Source organism: Cydia strobilella, chromosome 26 (genome assembly GCF_947568885.1).
Source record: "Cydia strobilella chromosome 26, ilCydStro3.1, whole genome shotgun sequence".
Lineage (NCBI taxonomy): Eukaryota > Metazoa > Arthropoda > Insecta > Lepidoptera > Tortricidae > Cydia > Cydia strobilella.
Window position 1 is genome coordinate 6,747,623 of NC_086066.1, and position 26,603 is coordinate 6,774,225.

A 26,603-nucleotide genomic window follows, 5' to 3' on the forward strand; every position below is an offset into this window, starting at 1 on the left:
AAGAGGAGTTAGGGCACTAAGGTACAGGGACTGCCGAGTGTTAGAAACGAGCCGCCGATTTGATTTCGGCTGGTTATGAACCGTATTCTCCTAAATTCCAAAGGCCTAGTTCGGAATGAGGGCTAACGCGTATGAATTCGCCGCTAGGGGCGCTAGTGTAGATGGTGGTCTTTTCCATAGTTCGAAATGTCAAATGTCACTTGTCACTTCAATGACTGACAGCTGTTCTTTAGTCTTTTGGACCACCATCAACAGAGGCGCCAACTGGTGAGCAAAAAAACGATAGCCCTCATTGAAAAATATAAATTAATTGAAATGAAAGACGTAACAATTGTATTACTCAATACACTTTATTATCAGATTTAAGATAAAGGAAATCTAACGAGGGACTCCGAGTTCACATTATTCTGATTACAGAGTAAATTGTTAAAGGAGAACTGAAACGCCATTAAATAGTCACAAATGACAAATATTTACTATTGAAACCTAACTTTTCGACTAGTCTATAACAGTCTTATACATTTTGGTTCAAGGACCCTTTATGTCCGTTTTTGGCCACAAGGAGACATACTATACTCTGGCACACCCAGTTTGTCAGTAGGAAAAGACGCGAGTCAAATTTTGTTTGGGAGGGCAACCCTTCACACCTTTTTTAATTTTGCTGCCTTTTCCTGCTGAGTAACTGGGTGTGCTAGAGTATATATACATACATATACTCAGCATCGCCACATTAGATACTGAGCACTGAGAATTAACTAAATTTAGGGACTAAGTTATTTTAATTAATGTATGTAGTAAGGTAGGTACCTTTTCTTCTTCTTCCTCGCGTTATCCCGGCATTATGCCACGGCTCATGGGAGCTAATCCCAAGAATTGACGTAGGCACTAGTTTTTACGAAAGCGACTGCCATCTGACCTTTCAACCCAGAGGGGAAACTAGGCCTTATTGGGATTAGTCCGGTTTCCTCACGATGTTTTCCTTCACCGAAAAGCAACTGGTAAATATCAAATGATATTTCGTACATACGTTCCGAAATACTCATTGGTACGAGCCGGGGTTTAAACCCGTGACCTCCGGATTGAAAGTCGCACGCTCTTACCACTAGGCCACCAGCGCTTTGTGAATTAATGTATACCTAAATCACTATACATTGACACACTATCGACAATACCCATATATTTTGCTTTACACTTTGCAATGTTATTGTAACCACCTAACTTTTTATTTTATTTTTATAATTTATATAAATTTATAATTTATATAATTTATATTCCCTTTTGATGAAAATGGTGCAGTATTCTTTAGCTTTGGCAAAAAAAGTATTTTCCTTTTAAAACTTATCTTTGTAAAAACATGTTAAATGCCAAATTTCAAATTTCCGACTGTATTAACTCCTTTTTTATTAAGTATCCAGTCACTCTGGTGATATATGTATAAACCTATCGTAGAATTCATTGGATTCATCATTCCTAAATTTGTTCACAATTTTTATACTTGATTCTCACTACCTGTAGCTTGATTCTCACGACATAGCGGAATATTTTTATTTTCGTCTTCACGATGACCACTTTTTACTCTGAAACAAAAATACAATAATTAAGTGTAACTTTGTGATAATTGTGATTAATTTAAACAAATTTCTTTTTTAGGGTTCCGTACCCAAAGGGTAAAAACGGGACCCTATTACTAAGATTCCGCTGTCCGTCTGTCACCAGGCTGTATCTAATGAACCGTGATAGCTAGACAGTTGAAATTTTCACTGATGATGTATTTCTGTTGCCGCTAAAACAACAAATATTAAAAACAGAATAAAAATAAATATTTAAGTGGGGCTCCCATACAACAAACGTGATTTTTTGCCGTTTTTTGCCTTATGGTACGGAACCCTTCGTGCGCGAGTCCGACTCGCACTTGGCAAAACTTGATTCTCACCACCATTTTGTTCCTAGATTCTCACCAGATAACGGAATATTGTTAGTTTGTCAAAGGACTGTCTCATTTCAAACATAGACAGAGAGAATCATACTATCTTTGTCTTACACTAGTATTAGCACCCAGAAGAAAAGGATGAGTATAGTTTTTTTGTTCTTATTTACTGACAATTTGGTTTGACCAACTTATTTGATCTATCCTTTTTTCAGGACGCTTTGAGAGAGATAGACAGACATGTTTCTGTCCCTTTTAACCACAAGACAGTAGAAAGTGTAGGATGAAGGGATTGGTGCAAGATTGGTGTAATAATTGTTATAGTTGGTCAAACCAAATTGTCAGTAAATAAGAACAAAAAAAACTATACTCCTCCTTTTCTTTTGGGTGCTAGTACTAGTGTAAGACAAAGACAATGTTTGAAATGAGACAGTCCATTGACAAACTATAAGCCCTTTACTTACGTTGTATCCCTTCCAATAGCTACAGTAAGGAGGAGGGTTCTCCTGAGCCTTACTGCGATGGCGGCAGTGATGCAGCGGATCCATCAGGCAACACTGGAAATATAAAGTCTTTGGCAAAAAATCATTTTTGGTACAATCTGGTAAAAAAGAGTAGAAATTAAAAAGTGGCAACACTGTAGTGTCGCCCTGTTTTTCTTAGATTGATTTGAAAGGGACGACACTAAAGTGTTGCCACTTTTTAATTTCTACTCTTTTTGCAAATGTACAAGCTTTATCGCTGACATATTTATTTGTGAAACACTGTGTACTTTTCTTTCCACGAGCAACTTAGGCAACTAATACTCATCGAGACAATACTAAAACCCCAAACACAATTAGTCTGCGTTGTTTTATCACAGAATTCCCATTGCCACCTCCTGTCTCCATCATCAGATCAGCTCCATGTCATCATAATATTACATTGTCATCCGATTTACATATGTATGCAAAATTTCAGCTCAATCGGAAATCGGGAGGTGGGTCAAATTTAGCTTCGAAAATTTGACCCACACTAACAAAATAACTAACAGGGCAAGTTAAATAAAAGCTTGTAAACGTAAAGTACCGAAAAACTGCAAGCCCAACAAACCCTGGCTTAGCCAGCGAATATTTTTGACGCCCCGCCACTGTCAGTTTACCCTAAGGATGTAAGGAAGCTACGAAAAACACGACTAGAGTTTGCAACTGTCTCTAGTTTTGTTCTATAGTCCGCTTTACACTCGTGCGCGAATCGCGGCGCGAAGCAGCGAACGCGAGTGTGGAGCGAGCGTCGCAGAACTGCGAAATCGACTCCACACTCGCATTCGCGGCTGCGCGTCGCGATTCGCGCACGAGTGCGGAGGGCTTATGATATTTGGCTTAAAGGGCTAGCATCCAGGCCATAAATTTAAAAAAAAACAAGCATTCGTACGACTGACGGAAAAACCTTATGCTGGCGACATCTGTAATACACTGCGACCGGCCAATATAAAAACAGAGATCAATCGTTACCGTAACGCACGATGCGGAAGACCGGCTGCGTCAGGTCTTGTGTTTGTGTGCGGTACTCGAGGATGGCCTCGGGACCCGAGCCGGGGGCTCTTGATGACGGTGGCTGGAGAAAGGGAACATTAAGTCAGAAAAATTAATTTGTTACGATATGTAATTTGAAAGTATGACAATTTAGAACTAATATCGTTCGTTAGCCCAGGATTATTTTATTTGATGATGCATAGTATTACTGTAAATCAAATGAATCTCCCAATACATTATTAATAATTTAAATTTTATAACAAAACGTATTTAATATCAATCTGGAAGAGGCCTATACCTCTAAGGAGGGTTCTGGAGTATTTTTTTTCGATATAGACAAATTCGTTTTAAATCTTAGATTAAGTTTGTTACCCTTTCCTTATGTAAGTATTAGTATCTCAAAATTGTCGACATTAATTTTTATGTGAATTTAAATAATTTTAATTTTTTATGATTTTTGTAATTAATTTTTATTATGTAATTGACAGTGTATGATTAATACCGAATAAAAATCTATCTATCTATCTATCTACCCAGAAATTAAAGGCTTTTTAGGGTTCCGTACCCAAAAGGTAAAAACGGGACCCTATTACTAAAACTCCGCTGTCCGTCTGTCTGTTACCAGGCTGTATCTCATGAAGCGTGATAGCTATACAATTGAAATTTTCACAGATGATGTATTTCTGTTGCCGCTATAACAACAAATAATAAAAAGTACGGAACCCTCGGTGGGCGAGTCCGACTTGCACTTGGCCATTTTTATTTTTATTTATTTTATTTAATGCCACTGCTGTAATGATTACTTACAATAAGAACAAAGGTGTTTTGCGACATGGAGCGTCCTTCAGCGATGCTGGAGAGGCGCTTCTGAGCCTTGCAGGCCTGCTGGCGGAAACACACCACGTTCGACATGATGGCGTCGCACTCCCAGCAGATTATTAGGCGCGTGGGCTCTTTGTTGTCGTCCTAAAATAACAATATGTAAAGGGCCCTCCACACTCGTGCGCGAATCGCGGCTTTGCGCCGCGTAGTATGGAGCGGCCTTAAGGAATTAACGTGTTAAGGATTTTTTATTGCGTACTATCCTCCTAAGGTCCAGACTCCAGCCATATGAGATAGTTTGAGTCCCGGGAAAGGACATAGGGTAGTTTTTATCCTAGAAGTCATCCTTTAAGAGGGTGAAAAGGGGGGTGGAAATTTGTATGGGGAATCGATAAAAAGCTGATTGGATAAACAATAAGCTACCTAAATTACTAACTCCACGCAGACAAAGTCGCGGGCAAAAGCTAGTATTAAAATAATTTGAAATTCATACCGGAGAGTCGTCTTGGTCGTCACACAACAACGAGAATAAACTGTTGCCGCCCCCGTTGATCAAACAAAGGTGCAGCAGTTTCTGGTCCTTCCTCATGCAGATGCAGCACTGCCTGGCTGGCTCAGGAGTCGGCATTTGCGGCAAGATGGACCCTGGGGTATCTACCATGTCTTCCATTCTGGCTAGTTACGTTTGAAGAACGGTTATTAAAATTATATTTCCTTTTGAAGAATCGGTGATAAAAATAGGATGTAAAATAATAACTGTATATCACATATACACTTGAATATTTGACTTATTTTATATTTAGGACTATTTCAAGATTAGTCTCTGAGTTTACACTAATTACTATACAGTGTTTTGTTTTATTTACTTACACATCTTTTTCCAGCTGATCGCACGTAATTAAAAATCGATTAAATTGCGTTTCGTTTTTACTGGGGAGTACATAAAATAACTTCTTAAAAATAAATGCGAATATAATTTTACTTTTGAAACGAAAAGTTAGTTAATAAATATTATCAAATATTATGCACTTTGAAAAAATCGTGCTACATATCAAAACGTATATACTCTTTTTAAAGCCCTCTATTGGCGAGTAGCCGAAGCTGTTTATGAAAAATCTGAGTCTGTGGGGCTACCGCGAAAACCGAAATTTGCAAATTGCGGGGATCTTTCTCTTTTACTCCAATGAAGGCATAATTAGAGTGACAGAGAAAAATGCCCGCAATTTGCGAGCTTCGATTTTCGCGGTTATAACCCTGGGTCAGTCCAATACCATAGAATAAATAATATGCCCAATACAACCAGCAAATGCTTTTACTGCCATCTAGTGACGAGAAGCTGAACTAAAAGTTTTTTTTTTTATGGGCTGGTTATGAGACCTTTAAGCCAAATAAAAGTTGATGCAAAGAATATAATACTCAGTAGTTGATGTCTGCAGGAGCAGTGTTGCCACAAAACTAAAATGCAAATGACATTGACAGTGACAGTTTCCTCGATCCTCCGGATCCTCGATTATCGCTTGCGTTGAATGTGTTTGGGATCCATATCATACTGTCGTATTTTGATGATTTAGAGGCGATTTGTAAACAACAAACGATGGTTTTACTCCATCAGTTATCCGTCCGTTATATATTATCATCCGTCATAAAACCTGGTGCTTGTGCTCACTGCTGTTTTAACTTATTTCAATGTTGATTGTGTTTTAAAAATGTATGCAATAAAAAGTGAAACCGAAGAGGTACTATGCCACGGATGCCTCAGTGCAAACCGGAGGCTATCGCCCTTGACGAATTACGAAATGTACTTCTGTGTCTTAGGAAATAAACAAACGGTAGAGGTAAGTTTTTCACACATTTTTTGTTGAACCTCTACCAATAAATAATACCATTATACCATTGAATTTTTAATACTTACCAACCAACCAACCGACAACATACCGACCAACATTACCTATGATGATGAATAGTGCTAGGCTCAAATGGTAAAAGCGAATTTTTGTGATGCCTAAAAATCAACAATACAATAGTTGGCAGACCCTGGGTTCCATAGAGGGTGTGTGTGCCAACTCCAACGGCCTTACGCTTGGTGGCCAGCAGGGTGGATTGACCATTCCAATGGCAAAAAAGTCATCTACTACCTACTACAGTAGTCATGTAGTGTAGTTTGACAGCCAGTGTGGCCTAGCCTAGTGGGTAGTGACCCTGCCTGTGAAGCCGATGGTCCTGGTTTCAAATATATTTGTGTGATGAGCACAGATATTTGTTCCTGAGTCATGGGTGTTTTCTATGTATTTATATATTATATATATTGTTGCCTGAGTACCCATAACACAATCCTCCTTGGGCTTACCGTGGGACTTAGTCAATCTGTGTAAGAATGTCTTATAATATTTATTTATTTATTTTATTTAGTCATGGGCCACGGTGATTGCTTACCATCAGGTGGGCCATATGCCTGTTTGCCACAGATATGGTATAAAAAAAACACACTAACTTCATAATAAAAGTCAACAGAGAGTATTTGAAAGACTTCTCAAAACCCTCAAAGACAGAACATCTGATTATGCCTAAAAAAAAGAGAGAAAAAAAAGAACTTTCGTAGCAGCTATAGCCGCATGTGCAATTTAGAATCTTTATTTACTCCGATTTCTCCTTGTTCTAGGAATACAAATATCTGAATATTCTTCTATGCTGGGAGTGCCAGGCGCTGCTGCGTCGAACCCAGGAATTCCGGAACACTCTGCAACGCGCACAGTACTTGCTGTCAGTGTCTCATACTGAGCAGGTACGTTTATAATATACATATACTTCAATAATCAATGGCATTTTTATTAGTATTATTAGTGTCTGACCAAAATTGGACGTACGGTTTTGCTTTAGTTTTGTCCGGAACTGAATTATTGGCTGAAACATAATTTTTTTGTCAAAACTGAAACGGTGATAGTTTAAATGATTAATCAGCTTCCCAATTTGACCATTGCAACAGTAATTTTAAGTAGTTCATTCTAGTATTTGTCATTGTACTTTGTTTCGTAGTGTTTGGACTTGGAATTACAATGTCTTTTTGTCACATATATAGGCTATGGGCATACCTCAATAAAAGAAACCACCTAAGCTACCTAAGTTTCATTAAGGTTAGGAATTAAGTTTAATTAGCTTTACAGTACATATGGTGCTACTTTACCGCACAAGTGCGATAATTAGCATATTACGTAACTATGTCGACACGAGTTGCGAATTTCCTATTTTCCGCACTTGTATCGTAATAGAAATCCTTTCACAATTGATTTAAAAGTTGCTTTTGATATTTTACAGGTTTTACCAAAATCTTTATCCGCACTAACACACAAACACAAGCCGGATTATGACTGCATCATAGAAGAATACATATCCATAGAATCCAAAAACGAAGTAGAAATATTCATAGACAACTCAGATACACTTATAAAAGAAGAAATAGAAGATAATTTGGAGACTGATAATTTTGACACTTACAGTGATAATATCAAAGTAGAAGATGAGTTGAAAATTGTTAAAAAGACAAAGAAATATAAGAAAGATACCGAAAAGAGGGAACTTAAAAAAATAGATAACGGGTTGGACTTAAGAAATCCTGAGAAGTATTTTAGTGAGATATGTCTGAGTGAGAAGGAGATAGAAGAGATATTGGAGAGAGAAAGAGAGGAAGATGTCAGTCGGCCGCACAAGTGTGGGACCTGCGGGTTTTGGTTTCTGAGCAAAACTGATGTGTATGAGCATAAGAAGACTATGCATAGACAGGTACTTAGATACTTTTCATTTCTCATGTTCTGAAAGTGGGTCATTGTTGTTCTATGAAGTGTGCAGAAAGTGATATTCATACTCATACTTTATTGGTAATATCACAGATTTAATATATACGCTAGATGACGCAAATACCACGATTTGTATTAAAACCAAGCGTGCCGACTTTTTCATGCAAAATTTACCCATTATAGGAAATATGTTCTTAGGTAATATAAATTAAAGGTCAGGCTTACATGCTTACAAATCAATTATTATTATTATTCCATCAATAACTTTACTAACCTAACCTTTACCTAAATCGTTATTTGAAAGTACCCTCAAGAAATACTAACAAAGGTTATACTTAGTAATGGTTTTTTTTAACACATGTATTTTACTTTCCTCGGGTGAAAGGCATCATTTTAGCCTCGGACTATTGACGGTCTTACTGCGTTCGAGCGCTAAACTACCTCGAGTGGAATGAGTGCCTTTCATCCTTTAGTTGGAAGTTAGACGGTTAACAATCTAATATTTATGCCCTTAGGTTTGTTACTAGTAGTAGGATGCCTTCTACTCATGGGTAGGGTTTTTCCCCTATCACAATATGCTACGATCTTGCTTTTTGTCATATATTTTTGTATGTATTTATAATAGGGAGGCGATTTTTGAATAGCCGAGTCCACACAGAGCGAGCATACGCGCGAGGCAATTTCGTCGCGCGCAAAACGGGCAGTGTAGAAGTGCCTCGGCCGAGGCGGCGCGCGCGAGGCACGTCAAAAAATGTCGATACAACACGCGCGCCTCGGCCGAGGCACGTCTACACTGCCCGTTTTGCGCGCGACGAAATTGCCTCGCGCGTAGCTCGCTCTGTGTGGACCCGGCTATTCAAAAATCGGACCCCAGGTCATTCTCGTAAGGCTGCATTATCACTGAGGTCCAATTGCTGATTCTCGGATGCTATTGGTTGGTTCTCGCATGTCTCCTATCATCTCCGCGAATCTAGGCCTCAGTGAAATGGCAGCCTAATCAAACCCATGGCCTCCATCTTCATAGGCATAATTTTGAATTTCGCGTCTTTTAAATTACTACTAACACATTATTTTGCTGGAGTATACTAATTATCTTACGTTTTTTCAGCGAACGAAACTAGGAAAATGCCCTCAATGCGCCTGCTCCTACAAGTCCCTGTGGGACTTAGAGCTGCACAACTGGCGATCTCACTCAGTCAACCGGTGCTCGTTGTGCGGCCGTGTGGTGCCGAACCGCGACAAGGCGAAGCATTTGGCTATGCATAAGTTTAGATATCGGTGCTTGAAATGTGGAGCTGATTTTGAGTAAGTATTTGTGCCATTCTCAACCAAAAGGGTACTTATTGTCGCTTGTCAGTAAGGCGCTATTTCCATATAGCTTCAATTAGAAATCAACATCAACAAGCGACAATGTGGTGCCTTTTAATTGAAAACGTCACATTTTTTCAGGGGTCCCTTTGACATAATTATTGAAAGTCATAATGTAATGATTGTTATATTATCATTAGTCATAATTCTGAAACCGTTAACTTTCAGGATTTTCCTCGGGTTATCCTATAGATAGGTTAGGGTTAGGTTTGTTTTACGGCAATCTGGAAAAGTTACGCGTTTCTGAGAAAAACCAAATTATGACTAATGATAATATGACAATCATCACATTATGACTTTCAATAATTATGTCAAACAATAGAGACCCATTTTTTCATCACACTAACTTGTAAAGTCTCCCTTCATCCTTCAAAAACTGAGGTGATGGTCAAAAAAGATTTTACCATTTTAATATATAGGGAATATTACGCAACACTCTGCGTAGAGGGCGTCACTAGCACAATCACAGGGCTTACCGCGAAATACGAAAATCTTAAGTTCGGTTCTGTTTCTCTATCACTAGCATATCCGATCGATAGAGAGGCAGATAACGCAATGAGGGCTAACGCGTATGAATTCGCCGCTAGGGGCGCTAGTGTAGATGGTGGTCTTTTCCATAGTTCGAAATGTCAAATGTCACTTGTTACTTCAGTGACTGACAGCTGTTCTTTAGTCTTTTGGACCACCATCAACAGAGGCGCCAACTGGTGAGCAAAAAAACGATAGCCCTCATTTCTATTTTCGCGTTTAACGTGACACCAGGCAGGGGAGTGGTGTCTGCCTGTGACCACGAACGTAACGTCACTCTCGAAACTTCAGACCATAAATAAACGCAAGTTTATACGCGATTAGCCATTTCTTATTCTTATACACTTGTTGTTGTCAATAATGACATTGTCAAGTACTGCCATAGACAGTAGATAAGATGGCGCTGGTCGCTGCTGCAAAGGCTGCGTTCAGCTTATGGTTGGGCCGTGTCGTACGGATGCGGTCGTGGCCCAAAATGGTCTCGCCGGAAGATCAGCGCTGATTTTCGGGTCAGCATTATGCTGAGGCGAGACCATTTCGTGGTAAACTTCAACTCCTACCTATTTTATAAGTTCCTATAGCTTTAGTATATAGGTACTTTTGTATGTAATTTTAGTTTTAAGTTTATCACGAATAAAACATAAAACATTTGAAACATTTGAATTTGAATTCGATTAAGTCCCGCCACAGGACGGACACGCTATACATCAAAAATCACTTGCGTTTCTATGTGTGAACGGCACGTCTGTACACGCGTCATGCGTCATTGTGTGAGTAAGTTGCTTAAACAGTACTGAGCGGTCGGCAAACGGCCGTCAATCTGGTGTCGCGGGGCGAGGTAATTCTAGTCGCGGCGGGGCGGTGCGTGGCCGTTCTGTATGATAATACTATTACTTTATTCTGTGGTCTCTTGTTAGTTTAATTATGAGTGAAAATCGTGTTATTATGAACGTGTTGTTGAAATCAATATGTGGTATTTTCTATGAAAAGGGACCTAATTTTATATATATATTTTTTAATATTTTTTTTTATTCATTAAATATATACAACAAACTTTTCACTATTTCTAATTATACATTTTAATTTAATTTAAACGCTGGCTGTTTAAAGACATATTGTGCAGTAACCGCCCAATAAGACCGGGGCCTGTGCTATCGCTAGTTACAATATATGTGACACAATTTTAGAGTCGATGTCGATGGCGCTTACGCCGCACAGCGTCGCGCGGCATTGTATTTATATCGGAGCATCGTTTATAATGGCGTAAGCGCCATCGACAATAAGGTCCCTTTTCATAGAAAATACCACATATAAACAATGCCCTGTCGTTCCAGTAACAAGCAATGGTACGAGAATCACGAGAGGCAATTGCACTCCAAGTACATCTGCGCGCATTGCGACCGCACCGTTAACACTAAGAAGGTTTTGGAGAAACATATTATGTGAGTAGCTATTACCTATTTAGCGAATGACGTAGTGAGTCAGGTAGCAAAATGACGTCAAATGACGTCAGCGACGTCATAATGACGTAATAATGCCGTCATTATGACGTCGCTGACGTCATTTTACGTCATTTTGCTACCTGGTGCTGTGTGCAACCCAGGGATGTTGCGGATGCGGATTTTTAAAGGCTCACAGTCGCGGATGCGGATGCGGATTTTTAAAGGCTCACATCGGCGGACGTGGATGTCGAGATTAGGCACATAAAAAACGTCAAATATTACACTTTAGTAATTTTTATTTAAAAAAAAAACGAGTTTTAGTATTTTAACAAGAATATATGCCCCACAATCGCATTACTATACTAAAGTCCAAATAAAACAAACTTTTCACTTCTTGTCGCTGTCCGTCATAGGCTAAAGTGCTCGATCGACGAATCACAAAAAAGAAACGAGATTCCTATTGGCTAATGACGAAATTACCTAGCACTTACGCCGCCGCTAAGACGTGCCTGTACCTACCTGTTCCACATCCGCATTAAGCTCCGCATCGATTTTATGCGGATGCGGATGCGGATGTTGAAAATAATGCGGAAGTTCCGCGGTTGCGGATGCGGATGCGAATATTCGCAACATCCCTGGTGCAACCCATTATTTGATAATAATGCCGTAAACGAGGGTAGTTTCTCATCTGCCGCCGCTGACGCTCGCACCGAGTAATCGGTCGCGGAGAGCTGCAGCCCGCAGTCTGCGTCGGGCCACCAACGCGAGCGCTCATTGAAAATGGTCCTCGTTATGGAGCGAAACATGTCGAGCAATAATCAACTTTATAAGCGTGAGTGACCCGGTTACTTGACATGTTTTACCTGGTTTAAATGGCGCGGTCCGCCAGGTGTCGCCACTGTCGCCGGAAACAAAAGTAAAATAAAGCACTAGACGTGATAATTCGAAGTAAACAGATATGCTCTCTCAATTTTAAAGTTTCCAGTGACGGTAAAGTAATTTAATATATTTAATATGTCAGTGTCTCAAGGAAGTTTTGTTATTAAAATTACCTATTTAATTAAATTTATTATTTTAATTTTATTTTTGATAAAATCCCGAGGAAGAGGAAGACCACCCAACACCTGGTGGTCAGACATGCAGAAAGAGATCCGGAAAGAGAACCTGAGTACGCAGACAAGCCAGAACAGAGCACTCTGGCGCAGACATACAAGGAGGCCCGACCCCAGATAAACTGGGAAGAGGGACAGGCAAAGAAGAAGAGGATTTTTGATAAAAAAAACTTTATCGCTGACTGTAATTTTCTTTCAACAGGCAACTAATACTCATCGAGACGATTCTAACGAACCCCAAACACAATAATCATAATACTCTGTGATAAAACAACGAAAGGTTAGATAGTAAAAGTACAGGTAATATCTCCGGTGTTTCAGGCGTCCATAGGCTACGGTAACTGCTTACCATCAGGCGTGCCGAATGCTTGATTGCCACCGACGTGGTATAAAAAAAACAGCAATAAAAGCTTGTATGAAAAATGTAATTATTGACAAAAAACTTATTTTTAGGATTCCGTACGCAAAGGGTAAAAACGGGACCCTATTACTAAGACTTCAATGTCCGTCTGTCTGTCACCAGGCTGTATCTCATGAACCGTGATAGCTAGACAGTTGAAATTTTCACAGATGATGTATTTCTGTTGCCGCTATAACAACAAATACTAAAAACCGGCCAAGTGCGAGTCGGACTTGCGCACCGAGGGTTTCGTACTTTTTAGTATTTGTTGTTATAGCGGCAACAGAAATACATTATCTGTGAAAATTTCAACTGTCTAGCTATCACGGTTCATGAGATACAGCCTGGTGACAGGCGGACAGCGGAGTCTTAGTAATAGGGTCCCGTTTTTACCCTTTGGGTACGGAACCCTAAAAACAGAGTAAAATAATTATTTAAGCGGGGCTCCCGTACAACAAACGTGATTTTTTTGCCGTTTTTGCGTAATGGTACGGAACCCTTCGTGCGCGAGTCCGACTCGCACTTGGCCGGTTTGTTTATATGACATATTCGGTGTAGTATATTTTGTATGCCCTCAGCCGCCGCCACCTCCCCGCCTCGTGCCCGCGCTGCGGGGAGCGCTTCCCGACGTGGGAGCGGCTGCGGCGCCACGCGCGCGACGCGCACGAGCGCAGCGGGCCCGCCTACTGCGTCGAGTGTGACCGCACCTTTATCAACACGGCCAAGTACAGGCGCCATCTCAGCCAGTCGCAGAGACATCGGCCGCAGAAGAAAGTCAGGTTAGAAATATGACATTTTTGAAATTTGTACTGGACGGATTGCGTAAAAAGACATAGCTTATTTAGGAAAATAAGGTTAGACTTGTTAGAAAAATGGCTGCCATTTCAAACTTCTCACTTACTTACCGAATTGCGTTAAATGAAATAGTCTTAATAAGAAAATATGTCTGTTTTGTTATAAAAATGGCTGCCATTTCAAATTTCTCACTTATTGACCGGATTGCGTCAAAAGACAAAGTAGACCCCGCCTACTGCGTGGAGTGTGACCGCACCTTTATCAACACGGACAAGTACAGGCGCCATCTCAGCCAGTCGCAGAGACATCGGCCGCAGAAGAAAGTCAGGTTAGAAATATGACATTTTTGAAATTTGTACTGGACGGATTGCGTAAAAAGACATAGCTTATTTAGGAAAATAAGGTTAGATTTGTTAGAAAAATGGCTGCCATTTCAAACTTCTCACTTACTTACCGAATTGCGTTAAATGAAATAGTCTTAATAAGAAAATATGTCTGTTTTGTTATAAAAATGGCTGCCATTTCAAATTTCTCACTTATTGACCGGATTGCGTCAAAAGACAAAGTAGACCCCGCCTACTGCGTGGAGTGTGACCGCACCTTTATCAACACGGCCAAGTACAGGCGCCATCTCAGCCAGTCGCAGAGACATCGGCCGCAGAAGAAAGTCAGGTTAGAAATATGACATTTTTGAAATTTATACTGGACGGATTGCGTAAAAAGACATAGCTTATTTAGGAAAATAAGGTTAGATTTGTTAGAAAAATGGCTGCCATTTCAAACTTCTCACTTACTTACCGAATTGCGTTAAATGAAATAGTCTTAATAAGAAAATATGTCTGTTTTGTTATAAAAATGGCTGCCATTTCAAATTTCTCACATATTGACCGGATTGCGTCAAAAGACAAAGTAAACCCCGCCTACTGCGTGGAGTGTGACCGCACCTTTATCAACACGGACAAGTACAGGCGCCATCACAGCCAGTCGCAGAGACATCGGCCGCAGAAGAAAGTCAGGTTAGAAATATGACATTTTTGAACTTTGTACTGGACGGATTGCGTAAAAACACATAGCTTTTTTAGGAAAATAAGGTTAAATTTATTAGAAAAATGGCTGCCATTTCAAACTTCGCACTTACTTACCGAATTGCGTTAAATGAAATAGCCTTAATAAGCAAATATGTCTGTTTTGTTATAAAAATGGCTGCCATTTCAAATTTCTCACTTATTGACCGGATTGCGTCAAAAGACAAAGTAAAGTAGACCACGCCTACTGCGTGGAGTGTGACCGCACCTTTATCAACACGGACAAGTACAGGCGCCATCTCAGCCAGTCGCAGAGACATCGGCCGCAGAAGAAAGTCAGGTTAGAAATATGACATTTTTGAAATTTGTACTGGACGGATTGCGTAAAAAGACATAGCTTTTTTAGGAAAATAAGGTTTAATTTGTTAGAAATATGGCTGCCATTTCAAACTTCTCACTTACTTACCGAATTGCATTAAAAGACATAGACTTAATAAAAAAATATGACAGTTTTGTTAGAAAAATGGCTGCCATTTTAAACTTTTCACTTACTGACGGGACTGCGTCAAAAGACAAAAGTAAAGTAGACCCGCCTACTGCGTGGAGTGTGACCGCACCTTTATCAACACGGACAAATATAGGCGCCATCTGAGCCAGTCGCAGAGACATCGGCCGCAGAAGAAAATCAGGTTAGAGACGTCACTTTTTTCACTTATACTTTGTACTGGACGGATTGAGTTAACTTCTCACTTACTGGACGGATTGAGTTAAAATAAATAAATAAATATTATAGGACATTCTTACACAGATTGACTTAGTCCCACGGCAAGCCCAAGGAGGCTTGTGTTATGGGTACTCAGACAACGATATATATAATATATAAATACTTAAATACATAGAAAACACCCATGACTCAGGAGCAAATATCTGTGCTCATCACACAAATAAATGCCCTTACCGGGATTCGAACCCAGGACCATCGGCTTCCCAGGCAGGGTCACTACCCACTAGGCCAGACCGGTCGTCAAAATACATAGCCTTATTAAGAAAATAAACTTTCTTTTGTTAAAAAAATGGCTGCCATTTCAAACTTGTCACTTATTGGACGGATTAATAAATTAAAAATCTAAAAAAAAATTCACATGCTGAAAGGGATAGGTGGCAAAAATCTTTGCCGATTTCTAGTAATAACATTTAGCACTAGATGGCGCTGATAGTATCCTACATCGCGGTATCGATGTGTTGTTCCAGATTGTATAAGAGAATCTTATATACTGTGCCCACTGCTTTGCTAACCCAAATGTTTCTACTTGTAGAATTTTTGAGATATGCTCAGGCAAATTTCGGCTTGGGCATACTGTAAATCAATAAAAATCAATACAACATATAGGCAGATTGACTGGTAGAGAATGCCTTAAGGCATTTCCGCCATTTGTACTTGTTTTTAGGGTTCCGTACCTCAAAAGGAAAAAACGGAACCCTTATAGGATCACTCGTGCGTCTGTCTGTCTGTCTGTCCGTCTGTCACAGCCTATTTTCTCCGAAACTACTGGACCAATTAAGTTGAAATTTGGTACACATATGTAAGTTTGTGACCCAAAGATGGACATGTAACGTAAACAAAAAATTTTTAAACACGGGGGCCACTTTTGGGGGGTAAATGAGAAAATTAAAAAATAAAGTTTGTCAAGCTTTTATAAAAGTTTTTAAGATAACTAGTTTAGAAGTTATTCAAGAAAATAGGCAAAAAATTACCACCCCCCCCCCCTTTATCTCCGAAACTACAGGGTAAAAAAGTTTGAAAAAAAAATACACATAATAGATCTTTACCTATAATCACCGGAAAACCTATTAGAAATGTGCAGTCAAGCGTGAGTCGGACTTAATTAGTTAGTTTTTGATCTGACCCCTACGGGTTTTTTAAAGACATTTCACATAAAAAATAAATTGTTTAAATTGTGTAATGTACGGAACCCTTGGAACGCGAGTCCGACTCGCACTTGGCCGGTTTTTTAATTATGCAATAGTTTAAAAATAAGAAATGAATGCCTGCTCAAAAAAAGTTATAGAGGGAAATGCTTGGAACACAATTTTTCGCCTCCGTAACTAGTGCTATGCGCCTTAGCAACATGACTATACTTAAACAAACCGAAAGCTGACTTTAATATTGCTTGGCCTAATACATAATAAATATAAGATGACAAAATACCAGAAAAGAAGTGATTTATGTTTTGGCTTACCAAAAAATAGTCTTGTGTTTTTATCAAACTACAGTTTTTTTTACAGAAAATATGTGGTATTTTCTATAAAAAAAACTGGCCAAGTGCGAGTTGGACTCGCGCACCGAGGGTTCCGTACTTTTTAGTATTTGTTGTTATAGCGGCAACAAAAATACATCATCTGTGAAAATTTCAACTGTCTAGCCATCACGGTTCATGAGATACAGCCTGGTGGTGCTGGTGACAGACAGACAGACGGACAGTGGAGTCTTAGTAATACGGTCCCGTTTACACCCTTTGGGTACGGAACCCTAAAAAAGAAGTGATTTATGTTTTGGCTGGCATAGTCGTTTTTATTAAACAGTTTTTTTACAGAAAATATATTCCATTGTAGTTACAGCTTATAAATATCAGCGTGCAAGCGAGTTTCAGATATTATCATATATAATAAATTAATAATTGTGGCTGTCCATCACCGAAGGGTCCTTATGCACAATTGCACATGGAGCATCAGGACTCTTTAGGCACGGAACGCCATAAATGTTAGTTTACTCTAAGAAAAAATATTTCATAGAAAATAATTTAATTTGTTCTTAGAGTATTAATGGCAGCGCCATCTCTCTTCGCTAGCCCGTAATCACCAGAGTTGATTCAGTTAGAAGGTCGAACCATACTATTCTACCTGAGAGATGGCCAGGGGGCGCCACAAGCCTTCGGGAATTGTCATATACTTGGAAATTTCGACCCATGCCACCGTGACCGGATAGCCGAGCGGTTCAGGCACCTGTCCGGTAAACGGGGTACGCTGGTTCGATTCCAGCTCTGGACACTGGAGGCTTTGGTCATTTTTTCCTTCGTATATGACATTTATTTAGCAATTAAACGAACTTACCTGTAAGTGAAGTTCGATTCTAATTATATGAGCTGTACAAACTTCGAAATGATGATTGTCGTTTGTCATGATCAAAGGCACGCCGATAGCGCCTACTACAAGTTGTTATATATACATCATTGAAGAAGTTTGTACAGCGAAATATAATTCAGTTTAAATGTCAGTTTATTTTAACATTATTTTCGTTTACCTAACCTCGCTAGCATGAAGTGATTCTGTTTGTTCTTAAGAGAGTAGGGGACGATCGATTCTCCATCCAAAAGTAGTTCTCATTTTCCTCCTTGGATATTATATTAACATTATGCAATAGTACATTGTGCAACATGGGGCGTAAGTTAAATATTGCAAACGAGAATATAGTTAAATCGCGACGGCTTGCCAGAGCGATTTATAGACTCGAGTTTGCAATATTATTACGCCCCGAGTTACACACAATGTTTTTCTTCTCATACAAAAATGCAGTATAAAGACAAAAAACTGTTAATTATAATACTAGAAACTTCATAACTTCCTAGGGAAAAAGCTTTTTCTATAGTTCCCGCCAAAGATAGATATAACTCCGTAATAGATGGATACAGTCTAAGGAAAAAACGTGCCTCGAAAATCAAGAAAATTTGATTCTCGATCAGAGGGCGCCACTAGTTTTGGCCTAGTCTCGTATAGAGGGCGTTGACGGTTTTGTTTGTTATTTATAATTTTAACGCATATCAATGGAAGAACATGGGTCAAAATTATATAAAAATAATTAATGCAAATAAAAAAATCATTTATCCATATTTAAATACATTTTAACGTACTTTTATAAATCTTCATTTTTAGTTTTAAAGTATGTCGATAGATGTGGATAGATGGCAGTGAATTTACAGCGGTTACAAAATTTACTATGACAGTACCGCTCTATCTAATTATATCCTCATTGGTTCCCGCTAAGCCTGCGTGTTTAGTTTGATGTCCAAATTTCATGGAAGATGGCGCTGATACAAACGCAAACTAGGTAACGGTAGTTCATCCTAGATTATTTATATAAAACTGTCAAATGAGAGAATAAACGATTGGTAACTTAGCAACTTGTATCTTTATAAACACTGCGTGCAATTCCACATTTACTGAGCTAGTGTGATGAAATAGTTTTTTGTGCAACAAGAGAGGAAAGTTGGTTTTTCTTGCGAGTGTTTATTTTGAGTCCCGAGAAAGCGAAAGATTCTAAGGTAGAATCTTGAGCGTAGCGAGGGACTCAAAAACACGAGATGTAAAATAACTTTGCTCTCGTGTTGCACACATAATTTTTCACCTCAGTAGTGAGAACATATTAAAGGTTAATATGTATTTCGAATTACACAGAATAAACAGAAAAAAAAGTATTATAATATGTACGATACGATAAGATACGATACGATACGAGACCGGACCGGACCGGACCGGACCGGACCGGACTGTACCGTACCGTACCGTAACGTACCGTACCGTACCATACCATAAAAAAAATGTAATAAAAGTATGAAGTTCATGGCCTTCACTAAATTAAAAAGCTACATTGTTTCCCTCCTGGACTGAGGAAAGTCGCACTTTCCTCACTCCAGGGAGTGATGAAAGTAGGCTTGTTCGAGCTGCTGAGGTGAAAAATATTTTCACAATTTGATGTATTTTAATCACTGCTATGCCCCCGTTTGTTTTTTTAGATTTTTACTTTATTATAAGGTCTTTATCCCAGTAAGGTCTAGTTTACCCTCTGGGTTGGAAGGTCAGATGGCATTCGCTTTCGTAAAAAATTGTGCCTACGCCAATTCTCGGGATTAGTTGTCAATCGGACCCCATGCTCCCATGAGCCGTGGCAAAATGCCGGGACAACGCGAGGTAAACTCTGATTCATAATTAAATTCCAATAATCTAACCTCACTTTTTCTCTTTTCCGTATGTTTTAAGAAACTAAACAAAGCTAGAAGGATACATCTATATTTATTTTAAATGCTAGAGTATGCAAAAGGGAAATTTGAGTTTATTTCTTTACATATTTTCCATTATTACGAAAGAAAAAGGATCTGAGTGAGGTTAGTTTTTTGGAATTTAATTACAAATCAGAGTATAGATGATGACTGTGGTTATATATCATATAATCAAAGTATCTGCCAAAAAAACCGGACAAGTGAGAATCAGACTCGCCCACCGAGGGTTCCGTACTTTTTAGTATTTGTTGTTGTAGCGGCAACAGAAATACATCATCTGTGAAAATTTCAACTGTCTAGCTATCACGGTTCATGAGATACAGCTTGGTGATAGACAGACGGACAGCGAAGTCTTAGTAATAGGGTCACGTTTTTACCCTTTGGGTGTGGAACCCTAAAAATGCATATGTTTGTTGCAGCGTCCCATGCCCCGAGTGCGGCAAGGTGTTTTCCCGAAAAAACTACATGAACAACCATATGAAGCTGTTCCATTCCAACCAGTCCCGCCACCACTGCCAGCTCTGCGACAAGGTAACTAATAAATGGCGTATTTGTTCCATCATGTCCTGATTCAAGGTGTTCCATGAACAACCACATGAAGCTATTCCACTCCAATCAGTCGCGCCACCACTGCCCGCTCTGCGACAAGGTAACTAATAAATGGAGTATTTGTTCCATCATGTCCTGATTCAAGGTGTTCCATGAACAAGAAGCTGTTCCACTCCATTCAGTCCTGCCACCACTGCCCGCTCTGCGACAAGGTAACTAATAAATGGCGTATTTGTTCCATCATGTCCCGATTCAAGGTGTTCCATGAACAACCACATGAAGCTATTCCACTCCAATCAGTCGCGTCACCACTGCCCGCTCTGCGACAAGGTAACTAATAAATGGAGTATTTGTTCCATCATGTCCTAATTCAAGGTGTTCCATGAACAAGAAGCTGTTCTACTCCATTCAGTCCCGCCACCACTGCCCGCTCGGCGATAAGGTAACTAATAAATAGAGTATTTGTTCCATCATGTCCTGATTCAAGGTGTTCCATGAACAACCACATGAAGCTATTCCACTCCAATCAGTCGCGCCACCACTGCCCGCTCTGCGACAAGGTAACTAGTAAATGGCGTATTTGTTCCATCATGTCCTGAGTCAAGGTGTTCCATGAACAACCACATGAAGCTATTCCACTCCAATCAGTCCCGCCACCACTGCCCGCTCGGCGATAAGGTAACTAATAAATAGAGTATTTGTTCCATCATGTCCTGAGTCAAGGTGTTCCATGAACAACCACATGAAGCTGTTCCACTCCAACCAGTCGCGCCACCACTGCCCGCTCTGCGACAAGGTAACTAATAAATGGAGTATTTGTTCCATCATATCCTGATTCAAGGTGTTCCATGAACAACCACATGAAGCTGTTCCACTCCAACCAGTCCCGCCACCACTGCCCGCTCTGCGACAAGGTAACTAATAAATGGAGTATTTGTTCCATCATATCCTGATTCAAGGTGTTCCATGAACAACCACATGAAGCTATTCCACTCCAACCAGTCCCGCCACCACTGCCCGCTCTGCGACAAGGTAACTAATAAATGGAGTATTTGTTCCATCATGTCCTAATTCAAGGTGTTCCATGAACAAGAAGCTGTTCCACTCCATTCAGTCCCGCCATCACTGCCCGCTCTGCGACAAGGTAACTAATAAATGGAGTATTTGTTCCATCATGTCCTAATTCAAGGTGTTCCATGAACAAGAAGCTGTTCCACTCCAACCAGTCCCGCCACCACTGCCCGCTCTGCGACAAGGTAACTAGTAAATGGCGTATTTGTTCCATCATGTCCTGAGTCAAGGTGTTCCATGAACAACCACATGAAGCTGTTCCACTCCAACGTAATTGGCATTTTAGACGTAAAATGCTTAAACATGGCAAAAATTTAGTTACTTATGGAATTCTTTTAGTTCCATTTTATTTAATTTCTATTTTATGTCGCACTATATGCGTACTATCAAAAGTTTCTTAGGGTTAAACGTAGCTTAGGGCACTAGAAAAGCCACAAATTAAAGAGAATGTTCTCAATGTTTGGTTTCAGTACTTTGTGAACGGCTGGGGGCTCCGCTCGCACCACAAATTTGTTCACGAGAAGATAACTTTGCCAAAGACGAAAATGTGCAGCGTTTGCGGGCGCGGGTTCGGAGTAAGTACATACTTACTTTCTTTTTCTTGATGGACTTGAGGGCGGTGTTGCCCGTAGCCAATGTCACGTAAAAGGGTAGGAACAAAATAAATGCTCTTAGGGCACGACGCTGTTCGGTGGTTGTTGTAGTTGTCTCGTAAAACCGATAGCTGGATTTTACGAGAAGCACGTGGACTACCGGCCGTTGACTCCAAAATGGTGGTTAAACACGCTTTGAGATTAATTCTCCATTCACTGCACACTACCACATTAGATTATTGTATAATAAAGCTATCGATATTACACTTTAAACAATATTAATGAGCAAAAAACAAAGGAATTAATCACGAGACTACTATCAAGATGGCGTTCGAACCGGAAGTCCTACATACTTACTTCACTGGCTCAGTGACCCAAAAAAACCGGCCAAGTGCGAGTCGGACTCGCGCACGGAGGGTTCCGTACCATTACGGAAAAAACAGCAAAAAAAAAACACGTTTGTTGTATGGGAGCCTCATTTAAATATTTATATTATTCTGTTTTTAGTATTTGTTGTTATAGCGGCAACAGAAATACATCATCTGTGAAAATTTCAACTGTCTAGCTATCACGGTTCATGAGATACGGCCTGGTGACAGACAGACAGACGGACAGCGGAGTCTTAGTAATAGCAAAGATAGATATAACTCCGTAATAGATGGATACAGTCTAAGGAAAAAACGTGCCTCAAAAATCAAGAAAATTTGATTCTCGTTCAGAGGGCGCTACTAGTTTTGGCCTACAGTCGTATAGATGGCGGTTTCGTTTGTTATTTAACAATTTTAACGCATATCAGTGAAAGAACATGGGTCAAAATCATAAAAATAATTAATGCAAATAAAAAAAATCATTTATCTATATTTAAATACATTCTATCGTATTTTTATAAATCTTCATTTTTAGTTTTAAAGTGTGTCGACAGATGGCAGTGAATTTACTGGGGTTACAAAATTTACTATGACAGTACCGCTCTAGTATAAGTTACTCTATGGTAATAGGGTCCCGTTTTTACCCTTTGGGTACGGAACCCTAAAAAGGATTTTGGCCTCTGACACAAGAGAGCGCCACTCTGCCCTATTCTGCGCCACATCACGCCAGTTGGGTATTCCGACGGCGGACAGGTCTTTTAGGGCTTCGTCACTTCAGCGGTATCTGGGACGCCGACGGACGCTTCCCTCCCGGGCGCCCCACATACGCTCTTCTCACAGCACGACCCTCTCCCATCCTCTCCAGGTGACCAAGCCAGCGGAGTCGTGTGGCTTTGATCTCGTCAATTATATTGGGCACCGCAACCAACATAAACACAATAATAAAAAATAATAATAACACACACACATACATACACATACATACATATATACATACATATACATATATAGTTGGTCAAGCAAATCTTGTCAGTAGAATAGACGCGCGAAATTCAAATTTTCTATGGTACGATCTCTTCGCGCCTACATTTTTCAAATTTGCCGCCTTATTCTACTGTCAAGATCTGCTTGACAAACTATAGATTACATACATATATCTCACAACATATGATTACAGTACAAATTACATTAATGGTATGATTGATTATATGTCGTTTCTTTATATGTGGTATTTACTATAAAAAGGGACCTTATTGTCGATGGCGCTTACGCCATTATTTACGATGCTCTGATATAAATACAATGCCGTACGACGCTGTGCGGCGTAAGCGCCATCGTCAATAAGGTCCCTTTTCATAGAAAATGCCCCATATATACTCTAGCGAGCCCAGAAAATGGCGCGAAATTTAAATTTTCTATGAGAGTACAACCTATCTCGATGTTTTTTAAATTTGCCGCCTTTTTTTAGACTGAAATGACTTGAAAAACTATAGACTACATTTTAAACCGACAACAGAGCGGTGACTGAACGTTTTACTTAAGAATAAGAAACCGAAAACGAAGAAAAAGAATAAGAAAGAGGGATGAAAGTCTTGTGACAAGAAAGGTATTAAGAATGAATGTGGAGGGAAGTACGAGGAGAGGAAAACCGAGGAAAAGGTGGATGGACTGTGTGAAAGATGATATGAAACTAACGCAAGTGAATGATGAGATGACGGGTGACAGAGATGTATGGAAGAAAAAGACATGCTGCGCCGACCCCAAGTGAATGGGACAAGGGCAAGCGAATGATGACTTAACCCTTAAATGCATAATGATGTATATATGCATCGTATATTTGATGGTCCGTGGCTCAATATGCAGCTATCCAAAATCACATTTATTACTTTTATACAGCATGACACATCTATTTCAATTTATTAAAAAGTTATACAAAAAATCATGCATTTAAGGGTTAAGAATAAGAAACCATTTATTGGCCACACAAAAAAATCTGATTACAAAATATAACATTAAAAAAACTACTTACAAAAAACTTAAAAATACTTGTTTTCTTAAGAGCTGATCAACGTGCTTACCAGCGCCACTGCTAAATAATTGTGATTATTTAAATGTAACGCTACGTACTGTATTTTGTATTTAAGTACCTTTTGAATACTTTATAATAGTTTCTAAGCTGGATTCGTCAATCTATGCGTCCAAAGTTAAAACGGTCGTTTTTATTTTGAGTTCATAGATCGACGAATCCAGCAACTAGTTTGATGTATTCAAAAGGTCCTTAAATGCAGTACGCAGTGGCCCCTTTTTTTTAGGGTTCCGTACCCAAAGGGGACCCTATTACTAAGGCTTCGCTGTCTGTCTGTCTGTCACCAGGCTGTATCTCATGAACCGTGATAGCTAGACAGTTGAAATTTTTACAGATGATGTATTTCTGTTGCCGCTATTTTTTTATTTGATTAAAGACAACAAATGGTCCAATGAGTGTGAGTTGATCCTAGCCTACGTTAGTACTTAATAATAAACATAGATTTTGTCCTTTGACATAGTTTCCACATTAAAGGACAATCAAGCTTATTAGCTATCATGTTTAAGATGCTATTACTGCTCCCACGTACCCTGCTTAAGAGCGAGGCCGTTTTCTTACGCCAGATAGCGTCGCTATCACTCCGCGCCTCAGCAAACATAGTCGACGCGCTGCAGTATCGTGGAAGCCGTAGTAGCACCCTAAATGCGTTGTTATTGCTATAACAACAAATAGTAAAAACAGAATAAAATAAATATTTAAGTGGGGCTCCCATACAACAAACGTGATTTTTTTGTCGTTTTTTGCGTAATGGTACGGAACCAATCGAGCTTCGTGCGCGAGTCCGACTCGCACTTGGCCGGTTTTTATTTTAAATATCTATCATTAAATTTAAATAATCACAATTATTCCCAGGTAGCATTTATACGTCATTATGACGTCCGTTACGTCATTATGACATATAAATGACGTCACTTGTACGTCGCTGACGTCACGTTGCTACCTGGGTTTAGCAGTGGCGCTAGTGAGCACGTTGACGGGCTCTTAGTTTTTTTTTTATTGCAGACGAACCGCGTGCTAGAGAACCACATGCGCACGCACACGGGCGAGCGTCCGTTCTCGTGCGCGCACTGCCCGGCCGCGTTCGCGCAACGCGTCGCGCTCAAGGCGCACCTCGCCGCCATACACAAACAAAAGTAACGGACTATTATATAAATAATTTATTTCGAGTAACTTTTACACTCATATAAACTGATTTATAATTAAATTTCAATAATCTAACCTCACTTTTTCTCTTTTCCGTATGTTTTAAGAAACTAACGAAGTTAAAAGGATACATCTTTATTTATAAAAGGACTGTCTCATTTCAAATTATAGAGAGAGAGAATCATACTATCTTTGTCTTACACTAGTACTAGCACCCAAAAGAAAACGATGAATATAGTTTTTTTTGTTCCTATTTACTGAAAGAGTATGCAAAAGGGAAATTTGAGTTTACTTCTTTACATATTTTCCATTATTACGAAAGAAAAAGGATCTGAGCGAGGTTCGTTTTTTGGAATTTAATTATAAATCAGAGTATAGTTTTTCAAAGGACTATCTCATTTCAAACATAGAGAGAATCATACTATCTTTGTTTTACACTAGTACTAGCACCCAAAAGAAAAGGATGAGTATAGTTTTTTTGTTCTTATTTACTCACAAGATTTGCTTAACCAACTATAGTTTGTATTTTTTTTGTTATTCTATAAGGCTCCTCCACATTTGCACGTGACGTGAATCATGACGCGAAACCTTTCATACATACTTAATGGTTTTTAGTACCTACATATTTTTGGTGGGTGGGAATAATTTAAATTTATAAATGAATTCAAATAAATAATCTACATATAAATCGCGCGGTTGTTGCATGCGATAACCGCATGCGTCAACATAATTAAAAATATGACATACGCTTACCGCGTAAAACAATGTAGTGTCACTAGTATGGACGGTATAGATAGAAAGACAATTTATGGTAGAAATGTTGTAAAAGTGACCAGCTTTCAGCTGTAAATAATAGTTCCTAATCTCTCCGGTGGCGCTAGGTAGGCTCTGGGACATGACATGAACCATAGAGATATAATAATGTAGATGAAATGGGGGAGAAGCAATAAAACAACCCGACCAAATTACGTAGGTTGTTTCTGGTATGTTGTCAGGAATGTTAAAACGTGTTTTT

At 39.4% G+C, this 26,603-nt stretch overlaps 2 protein-coding genes across 2 annotated transcripts; one reads left to right on the forward strand and one right to left on the reverse strand.

The window, feature by feature from the left end:
• Positions 1 to 388: 388 nt before the first annotated feature.
• On the reverse strand, positions 389 to 5,157 carry LOC134753288 (uncharacterized). The gene is made up of 6 exons (XM_063689133.1): positions 5,134 to 5,157; positions 4,757 to 4,938; positions 4,249 to 4,407; positions 3,421 to 3,523; positions 2,392 to 2,484; positions 389 to 1,577 (listed from the first exon to the last, which is right to left on the reverse strand). The coding sequence occupies exons 1-5, from the start codon at positions 5,135 to 5,137 to the stop codon at positions 2,441 to 2,443; spliced, it is 492 nt and encodes a 163-aa protein (XP_063545203.1). The 5' UTR covers positions 5,138 to 5,157; the 3' UTR covers positions 389 to 1,577; positions 2,392 to 2,440.
• Positions 5,158 to 5,800: 643 nt separating this feature from the next.
• LOC134753065 (zinc finger protein 184-like) lies at positions 5,801 to 26,523 on the forward strand. The gene is made up of 10 exons (XM_063688827.1): positions 5,801 to 6,098; positions 6,923 to 7,045; positions 7,576 to 8,040; positions 9,163 to 9,359; positions 11,285 to 11,392; positions 13,483 to 13,683; positions 14,948 to 15,064; positions 20,198 to 20,309; positions 21,869 to 21,973; positions 25,448 to 26,523. The coding sequence occupies exons 1-10, from the start codon at positions 5,970 to 5,972 to the stop codon at positions 25,580 to 25,582; spliced, it is 1,692 nt and encodes a 563-aa protein (XP_063544897.1). The 5' UTR covers positions 5,801 to 5,969; the 3' UTR covers positions 25,583 to 26,523.
• Positions 26,524 to 26,603: the final 80 nt, after the last annotated feature.